This window comes from Ranitomeya imitator, chromosome 3 (genome assembly GCF_032444005.1).
Source record: "Ranitomeya imitator isolate aRanImi1 chromosome 3, aRanImi1.pri, whole genome shotgun sequence".
NCBI lineage: Eukaryota > Metazoa > Chordata > Amphibia > Anura > Dendrobatidae > Ranitomeya > Ranitomeya imitator.
Genome location: NC_091284.1, coordinates 442,971,343 through 442,982,080, shown reverse-complemented (window position 1 = coordinate 442,982,080; position 10,738 = coordinate 442,971,343). Strand labels below are relative to the sequence as shown.

The window sequence follows — 10,738 nt, the reverse complement described above, 5'->3', positions numbered from 1 at the left end:
ATATTTCAGTCAGTTGAAGTTCTATTGTTGTTATTATCAATACTATTGCAATGTTCAAAACCAAACCAATTTAGGGATGAAAATCTTTGATGTTGAATATCTTTCTATGAAGTGTAATGATAGCAAAATGTTTGTGACTCTATAACCTTTAAAGAGGCACTCCCATTATATATTTAGTTATTCTCTTAGCCTGTGTAAATGTTAGTGGAGTATGGTGTGTGTTAATATACTCACTGATTGATGTTTTCCAGTATACAGCTCTGCTTCTGTTCTTAGTTACGTGATGGCAATTCACTCTCCGGATTACGCTGCATTCTATGCGACCCAAAAGTGACTTCGACGATGTAGGCCATGGAGTAACAGAATGAAGATCAATAGGTTTACATTTTAAGAGACAATTCCCAATCACACATAGAAACCAGTGTGATCCAAAGAGTTAGAATCAGTCACGTGACTCAGAAGAGAAACTAAGCGGCTCAGGATACTGGAGAATACTGCGATTGAAGGGTATATGAACACACTGACACTAAAGGCCCCTTCACATTAAGCGACACTGCAGCGATACCGACAACGATCCGGATCGCTGCAGCGTCGCTGTTTGGTCGCTGGAGAGCTGTCACACAGACCGCTCTCCAGCGACCAACGATGCCGGTAACCAGGGTAAACATCGGGTAACTAAGCGCAGGGCCGCACTTAGTAACCCGATGTTTACCCTGGTTACCATGCTAAAAGTAAAAAAAAACAAACACTACATACTTACCTACAGCCGTCTGTCCTCCAGCGCTGCGCTCTGCTTCTCTGCACTCCTCCTGTACTGGCTGTGAGCCGGAAAGCAGAGCGGTGACGTCACCGCTCTGCTTTCCGGCTCACAGACAGTACAGGAGGAGTGCAGAGCACAGCGCTGGAGGACAGACGGCTGTAGGTAAGTATGTAGTGTTTGTTTTTTTTTAATTTTAGCATGGTAACCAGGGTAAACATCGGGTTACTAAGCGCGGCCCTGCGCTTAGTTACCCGATGTTTACCCTGGTTACCAGTGAAGACATCGCTGGATCGGTGTCACACACGCCGATCCAGCGATGTCAGCAGGAGTCCAGCGACGAAATAAAGTTCTGGACTTTATTCAGCGACCAACGATCTCCCAGCAGGGGCCTGATCGTTGGTCGCTGTCACACATAACGATTTCATTAACGATATCGTTGCTACGTCACAAATAGCAACGATATCGTTAACAATATCGTTATGTGTGAAGGTACCTTAACTACACAAACATTTACCCAGGTTTAAGGAATAAAAAATGGGACTGCTTCTTTAAATGAAGTCTTTAACTCAAACTGTCAGCACTTTTCTCATGTATATGCCTTTAAATCAGAAAGAAAAAAGCTGTAAAACAGCATATTGTTATACAGCACGTAGAACTAAAGAAAATGCACTGTGCTATAGCACCCTCAAATGATTGAACTACCTACCTCTTTATCTATCCAACCACCTTAAATATTTATGTACCTGTTTGTCCATCCATCCATCTTTCTTCCTCATGACTGTCTCTATATCCAATCTAAGTACAGTCGTAGCCAAAAGTATTGAAACTGACACAGGTTTTGGTTTTCACAAATCTTGCTGTGACAGTTTTTATAGTGATAATTTGCATTAACTCTAAATTGTGATGAAGAGTGATCAAATGAATTGTAAAAAATTGCAAAGTCATTCCTTGCCATTAAAATTAACTTAATTACAAAAACCCACCAAGGACAACTTCTGCAAGGAGTTTGTATGTTCTCCTGTGTTTGCGTGGATTTCCTTCGGGTTCTCCAGTTTCATCCCACACTCCAAAGGCATACTCATAGGGAATTTAGATTGTGAGCCCCAAGTGCCGGGACCATCTGCTAAAGAGGATTCAGCTAGGGGATTAGTTCAACACAAGTGGGGAGATTGCTCAGGAATGGCAGCAAGCAGGTGTTAGCGAATCTGCACGCACAGTGAGGATGGAGGATTTTGAAGGATGTCCTGATGTCAAAAACATCAAGGATAGAATAGCATTCTGCAGGAAGTAGAGGAATTGGACTGCAAGCCCCCTTCATACTGTTTGGGACATGTGGAACAATAATTGTCCATAGAAGAAAAGGTCAGTGCTACCATGAGTCCTATATCCTTCCAACAGTAAAGCATCATCAGGCCATTCATGTGTGGGGTGGCTTTTCATCCATGGAGAGGGCTCCCTCATAAGTTTGCCTAAGAACACTGCCATGAATAAAGAACTGTATCTAAACATCCTCCAAGAGCTATTTCCCCCAACTATTCAGAACAAATTTGGTGATGAACAATGTTGTTTCAAATATGATGGAGACTATGTCACAAGTCAAGAATGATAACTAAGTAGCTTGATGAACAAAACATTGACATATTGGGTACATGGCCAGGAAACTCTCCAGATCTCCATCCCATTGAGAATCCGTGGTCAATCTTCAAAAAGATGGACAAACACAAATGGAGAAATTCTGATGAACTACAAACACTGATCAGACAAGAATGGGCTGGTATCAGTCATGATTTGGCCCAGAAGCTGATATCCAGCTGACCAAGGCGAAAGGCAGAAGTCTTGAAAAATGAGGGTCAGCAATAAATATTGGGTCTTTGCATAAACTTGATATATTTTTGAATAAAAAAATGTGTGGAATCCTTATAATTGTACTTCGGTATCCATAGAAACATCTGGCTAAAATATCTAAAAACACTGAAGTCGCAAACTTTGTGAAAACAAATATTTGTGTCAGTGTCAATTTTATCCACAACTTTATCCACCTCATATCTCTCTATCCAACCAACAATCTATCCGTCTCAGGCAGGTACGGACTGGGGCTGAAATTCAGCCCTGGCATTTGAAATCACACAGGCCCATGCGGTCTTCGTCCCCAAGCACTAGATGGGAAACATTATTAATATTACTCTGAATAGAGGAAAGCAAGATTTACTACAAGAAAAATGATTCTAATGATGCCAGTGGCCTGGTGGGTTAAGTGACTGAGTGAGCAACTTTGTGCTCCGTCACAACTCTTAACAGTATGGGTGTCTTGAGAACACCAATTTTGCTAACAATGTTGCAGACAAGGCAGCCCACAACCAGACAGGCCCTTCTGGCATTTGCCAGAATTGCCAGATGGCCAGTCCGGCCCTGGTCTCAGGTGTGTCAATCTGTACATCCCTCTATCTACCCTATGTCTGTCTCTTTAATCTATTTATCTACCTCATGTCTCTCTCTCATCCAGACATCCAGTTCTATTGACTCTATCTATCCTATCCATCATCTATCATCTACCTTTTCACTGTGATATAGAAATATATTTGAGAAAGTCCCATAAACCTTGGAACAAGGCAGCAGCTGATTTTCTGCACAGACCTAAAGTAAATCCAGTAGAAATATGGGGATATATAGTGTCAGTGGCCTGAGGCGTGAGAACGCTCATGCCTGCACATTAACAATTAACTAAGGCTTAATAATAAACCCTGGGATCCAGCTGTAGAGGAGGGGGAGGCAGCCGAAGGCAGCCCATCCCATCCCACACTGTGCTGCTACTGCTGCCACACAAGTTCCTTCTCACATAACTCCAGCCCTGGCTGCTCCTCAGAAGGTGACTGGTGTCTAGAGCTGCTCCTACACAGCACAAGCCAGACATATTCTGTCACTGATTCATTACTGCTGAGAGGAATTGTCCATTCAACATTTGGACCCTTTTTTTCTCATCAGTACATCCAGCCTGCAGTCCCAGCCCAGCAGTGAGCAGCTATGGTTGGGAGGCTAAACCTGCAGGATGTCCCAGATCTGCTGGACATGAAGAAGAAGAGTGAGAGGGTCCTGGACAGTCCAGACTCAGGACTTCCTCCAAGTCCCAGTCCCAGCAATTGGCTCCTGAACTCAGTGTCAACCGAGAAGTCATCTGATCAAGATACCTCCAGCCATACAGTGCAGGTGGTGAGTAGACCGCTGACATTACAGGGTCAATGGTCAGGGTTCAGAATACATCACTTAACATGAGTTATCATACACAGGCTGCTGGTATCAGCAACACGTCCCTTTGATACTGAATTGACATCATCCACAATCACATGATTGAGTGAAAGTATGTCGCGTCTACGTGTTGGGTCTATTATGGGTAAATAATATACTGTATATATTAAATGGCATATGTGCACGTTATATGTGGTAATCTGTGTACAGCACTGAATATAAAACATTTAATCTTAAATCTGGAGAAAATCATATGATATATGTTTATAGCATGTGTACAGTCTTTGCTATATAGGTTACATACTCTCTTTCCATATATCATATCTATCTAGATTTATTATATATACAATTGTGCACATGTATTGTTAATTTACTACCTTTAAATGTATTCTTCGTATGTTTTATTTTACTTGCTGATATAGCACCAACATATTCTGCAGCGCTTTATAGACATAATCATCACTGTCCCCATTGGGGCTCACAATCTAATTTCCCTATCAGTATGTCTTTGGAGTGTGGGAGGAAGCCCATGCAAACACGGGGAGAACATACAAACTCCTTGCCGATGTTGTGTCAATCTGTGTATTTTGCATTATACATGTACACAAGGTGTATATTATATTAGTGTTTATATACCATACATTGAATAATATGATGAATTGGCAGATTTTACATCATGTGTATTCTCTGTATTGCAGTGGATGCATATTATGTGATGCAGTTATATAATGGCCTTATTCCAAGAGGAAGAGTTTCTGTGCTACACCAGCTGACCCTAAATGTCCTTATACCCCCGTAACTCCGAGCTGTAGACAGGAAGGAGCATAGCTGCTCGTTATTGCGGCGCGCACTGTAGCACGTCTGCGCTCTGCAGCTGCAGGTTTATAATGGTTCCCTGTGTAATCCATCTGTCTCATCTTCTGAATCTTAATGTAATAATTTGTCAGTGTCTTACGTGCACACCACATCTGGCTCTCCTTGTTTGGGTTTTCTTTCACATTGTAGTCTACGTTGTTTTCAGTATTCATGTATCCTAATCTCCTATATGTACAGGCAAGAGAGGACATGTGTATATCGCCGGAGAGAAGCCATATTTACGATCATATTTTGATAACCGCTTTTGTGCATCATTGTAGACTTTAATGCTAGAAAAATAACAATTTAATTGTCAGTTTCCTATAACTCAATCCAAGCAATTACTTAAGGATAATGCTTATCCTATAGTTACTCTTGTTTTATTAACGTGTCTTGTAAAACTGTTACGGAGCAGATCCTGCATTTGCAAGTAGCTTGTACCCTCCTGTAACTGGAATGACGAAGGTAGTAAATGACAGAGCAGTCAGTGTATAAGAATGGATGTCTGTGGGGAAATAGCCATGTTGTCCACACACTGTCTTATTTTGTATAAATGAAGGTATTTGATAAGAGTCCTTCCCGAGTGTCCGCCATTCTATTGTCATACCATAGACTTAGGTGGGTAGATTGTGTCATTTCTGTGAAATTTAGTGTAAAATCATAACTTCCAAATAATCTCCTGGTGATGCAGGCGCTAAAGGTACCATGATCCAGGGGAAGGGAGAGAACTCCTTATGTCTCAATATTTCCAGAAACATTTTTTGATGATAGGATTGATTTGTAAAGGCGGTTGACAGATTGAACAACACCTGTGTCATCGAAACATATCTATAGTTGTGGCTGGTGTGGATCTATAAACTCATACCCACTGACCACTAGAATTAAAGGATTGCAGCGCTCTGCTGAGTACCATGCCACTTGAAGCTCTAAGTACAAGCCTCTGATACTATATTGCTAGCTAAAACATTTCCAAGAAATGCTGGCTTTCTTCATGATCAATAAAGGGTCTCAATGCTTAGACTCAAAATGATGGAAAAAATGAAAAAATGGTTGTCTTAACACAGATAAGATCTTTAGTATGGGAGCAGACACGGTTATCCACTAACACATGCAAGTCCCATCAGCGAGAACGAGCTTAGTTCCGAGAGGTGCACCCTTCCTCTACAATGTTTACTTCCCCTCGGCAGGATATATGGTTTTGACTGTGCCTGATCACCCACCTTTCCAATATCTCTGAGAAACCACCTAATAAGTTCTTACTTTCTCTACAGTGTTACATATCGGTAATTGAAATCAATGGATGGCTTTATGTTTTCAATATATTGGAGATATCCATCGTTATGTGGCTCTGAGTTTTAGCTAACAGTGGGGAAAGGGGTTATTAAGGTATGACACTGTTTTATACATTGGCTTTTCTCAATCAACTTATAAAATTATAAGTGCAGCCACCAACGAGCAGTTCTATCTACGGTATATATTTTACGGTATACATTGGAAGGGTACTCTACAATAAATGTACTAGACAAAAATGGTGAAACTCCCTTTCAAATATATCCAAGCATAACCTTACAAAATAAAAAAAGGATATGAAGTGTTAAACAAATTATTTAGTTAAATGTGCTCACAATACCCACAATAGGGCAGCATGGTGGCTCAGTGGTTAGCACTGCAGTGCTGTAGTCCTGGGCTTAAATCCTACCAAGGACAACATCTGCAAGAAGTTTGTATGTTATCTCCATGTTTGCGTGGGTTTCCTCCGGGTTCTCCGGTTTCCTCCCACATTCCAAAGACACACTGATTGCGAATTTAAATTGTCAGCGATAATAATGTGTTCAAAACCGTAAAGTGCTGCGGAATATGTTAGCGCTATATAAAAATAAAGATTATTATTATTAATACCCGTAGGAGAGATTGTGAACAGCCTCAAGTGTATCTCCACTTCCTCAGAGGTTTGGTGTATCTCCGCCTAATATATGTTTAACATGCCTGCCGAATAACATTTACATGCTTATGTAAATATAAGATTAGAAAAAAATTGTTACCATACAGAATGTACCTGGTATTTTCCTGGTCACAATGGGGATAGAAACCAATATTACATGTAGAGAAATAAAAATAATTGCTTTCCCAAACTCTGAGGACTTCAGGTTTAGACCAGTATCATGTTAAGGATGGTCTGCAGGGGTAGCAATCGAATCTCTTATACCATGCTCTGACAGGCGGTTTCCCACAGGTTGTCCCACCGGTTCCATACTGATGATCAGATGACATTCTGCCATTGATGCATCGTACTCTTCTGTGGAACACAAGCTACATACTAATGCAGCTTATGGAATTTATCATTAATTTTTGGCAAATTTAAATAGGTAGAAATGGATACAGTTTTCTGTACAAAATTGGAGAAATGCAAACATATTTTAAGGTCCACTCTCAAGCCTATAGTTGCTGTATCATTGCTCCTAAAGGTTGCAGGTTGTATTGAGCTATAAGATCATGTGCATAAGTCTACATTCTGGGACATTCTTCAGGAGTCATGGCTGTTTACTTGCTGTATATTGTAGTAAGTCGTGATTGGTATGACCACTTTCCTAATATCACATCTAGTGAAGTAAAAGGTATTTTTTTTTAATATTTTATTTTACATAGTAACATAGCAAGATACATAGTTAGCAAGGCCGAAAAAAGACATTTGTCCATCCAGTTCAGCCTATATTCCATCAGAATAAATCCCCAGATCTACGTCCTTCTAAAGAACCTAATAACTGTAAGATATAATATTGTTACACTCCAGGAAGACATCCAGGCCTCTCTTGAACCCCTCGACTGAGTTCGCTATCACCACCTCCTCAAGCAAGCAATTCCAGATTCTCACTGCCCTAACAGTAAAGAATCCTCTTCTATGTTGGTGGAAAAACCTTCTCTCCTCCAGACGCAGAGAATGCCCCCTTGTGCCCGTCACCTTCCTTGGTATAAACAGATCCTCGAAGAGAGATTTGTATTGTCCCCTTACATACTTATACTTGGTTATTTGATCGCCCCTCAGTCGTCTTTTTTCTAGACTAAATAATCCTAATTTTTCTAATGTCTCTGGGTATTGTAGTTCCCCATCCCCTTTATTAATTTTGTTGCCCTCCTTTGTATTTGCTTTAACTACTGTTGTGTCAACCTTTTAAAGGGGTTGTTGGGTCATAATATATTGATGGCTAGCCCTGACCTTGTAACAGGTAATCAGTGTGCATGCTGTATGTTGGACCCCAACCTGTCTGATATTGACCTAGAACATTAGTATATTCTGATCAGACAACCCCTTTAATTTTTCATGAATTGTTTCTCGATATCACAGTTTGTCATACCAACTGAATACAATCTCGCACAATCATGTAAAAAGATATACATTGAATGTTTTATAAAGTAGTAGTTAGAAGAATACATTTTTGATTAAATGTTTATCATCTCACATTATACATCTTGAGGTATGTCAAATTTGAGAATTAAGTTAAAGTGTTTGTCCTATCATAGGTATTGATGCCCTACCTACAGGTCGATGGGTGTCTGACACCTTGCACTCCCATTGATGAACCAGCAGGATGTAAACCCTTGGAATGGAGCTGCTGAGCACATGTCCATTCACAGTGCGTCTGAGCTGTCGACAGTTGGCAGCTACTACAGCACAGCTTTTATCCAAAAGAACAGGAGCTATGGTGTAATACCTGGCAGCGACAGCTACACTTTGAATGGAGCTGCTCTCATTGATCATTCCCAGCCTTTTGTGCTGATGATGTATTTAGCTGACATAGGGATGTCTATATGGGATGAAATATTAGTAAACCATTAACTGTCAGATCATAGTTTACGGTGGGTTTTCAGCCTCCTGATGTAAATAAGACTGAACACATTGACTGATATCAGGCTGAGGTCTTAACAGCAGTGCTAAGCTAAGACTCGAATAAAGATACGGACAATTTCATTGTTTACATGGGTCCTGTCAGCAGAATTTCATCACCCAAACTATTTAAATGAGCATGTAGCTTTTTCAAAAACAAGTATAGAAATACCTTTACATGTCCATTCTGTTCCCCTATTAGGCTAGGTTCACATTAGCGCATCTGTGCACAGCGCATCATCTGCATGCGCAAACGCATGTTTACCCAGCGATTTTTATCTGCATCATGTTATGCATGACGCCAAAAAAGACACACTGCACTGATAAAATCATTGTCTTTTGCAGCTGCTCATTCTGAAGTACTCATGCATATCGAACACATGCAGACGCATGTCCTTGCGTACCCAGGGGTGAACCTAGCCTCTCTGCTGCCTAAGGCGAACGGAAAAATGGCGCCACCCCCACAGTCCCTGCCTCACTGCCTGTGCACACACATCCCTCCACCGGACCCGGTAATCGTCGCTCGCAGTGGCATAGCGGCAGAGGTGTATCTAGGGTTTCTGGCACCAGGGACAAGAATTCATTTTGGTGCCCCCCCTCCGCCAAGGACATATGTGATTTGCACACTTAGTCATGTACCCACGACCTCCTCTCCCTAATGCTCTCAATGTTCAGTGAAAAACTGAGAGAAGCAGAAGAGAAGCTCATTGTCACAGGACCATAAGTATGAAAATCGCATATGAGTGAAGTGTCCATGTGACGACTACTGGAACCTGCAGAGCTGAATCCTGACATCGCAGCTTCTGAATTCTCACAACGCATGCACTGCACACTACTAGGATTCTCCCTTGCCGATGGACGGTCATGTCAGCACAAGCATGTGATTTGTATACTTCTGACCACATTCCGACTAGACGTGCCCGGCCTCGCTTAGTTCATTTTCAATGACGGAGGCTACACATGTCTAGTCAGCACGTGACCGCGTGTATGTAAATCACCAGCATGAGAGAATCCTGACAGCGTGCAGTTCGCACTGTGAGAAGTCAGAAGTCTGCAGTCACAAAGAATGACTGCAGACTCATTACAAACCTGGACAACCCCTTTAAAGCTCCTAACATAAATAAAAACATGAGAATTTGTTAGTATCACAAATAACATTTACATCCAGGTACCTTACACATGGCGTTGACTCTGGAGCCGTTCTTCTTTTCTTCATCTTGTCCAGACCCCATGATGAGTTTTCTCAGCCACAGCCGTCTCTGCAGACTTCCATCTTTTCCGCTCTTTTGCAGAAAATCTCCACAAGACGCCCTTAAAGATACAAGTGTCATTATAATGCTCCGGAATAAAAAATTGCCACTCACTATATTGTCTGCACAAAATATAACCCCCACAATGTCCCTCTTATGGTACATGCTCTTCACACTGACCTCTCCTTTCTATACCGGCACCCTCTTCACACTGTCCTCTCACACTGTGTCCCCCCTATAGGGCCTAGTATTTATACTCCATATTTATACTCCATCCTCCCACCCTGTGTGCATGGCTCCCCCATCCTTCTCCCCTGCGTGCATGGCTCCTCTATCCTCCCACCCTGCGTGCATGGCTCCCCCATCCTTCTCCCCTGCGTGCATGGCTCCCCCATCCTTCTCCCCTGCGTTCATGGCTCCCCCATCCTTCTCCCCTGCGTTCATGGCTCCCCCATCCTTCTCCCCTGCGTTACGGCTCCCCCATCCTTCTCCCCTGCGTTCACGGCTCCCCCATCCTTCTCCCCTGCGTTCACGGCTTCCCCATCTTTCTCCCCTGCGTTCACGGCTCCCCCATCCTTCTCCCCTGCATTCACGGCTCCCCCATCCTTCTCCCCTGCGTTCACGGCTCCCCTATCCTTCTGCCCTGCGTTCACAGCTCCCCCATCCTTCTCCCCTGCGTGCATGGGTCCCCCATCCTTCTCCCCTGCGTTCACGGCTCCCTCATCCTTCTCCCCTGCGTTCACGGCT

At 42.4% G+C, this 10,738-nt stretch overlaps 1 protein-coding gene across 1 annotated transcript in view; it reads left to right on the top strand.

The window, feature by feature from the left end:
• Positions 1 to 3,593: 3,593 nt before the first annotated feature.
• The window catches only part of RFLNB (refilin B), a 48,410-nt gene continuing 41,265 nt past the window's right edge, over positions 3,594 to 10,738 (top strand). The window contains exon 1 of the mRNA XM_069757360.1: positions 3,594 to 3,967. Coding sequence (XP_069613461.1) covers positions 3,782 to 3,967 — 186 coding nt within the window. The 5' untranslated portion in view covers positions 3,594 to 3,781. The remainder of the gene's footprint in view (positions 3,968 to 10,738) is intronic.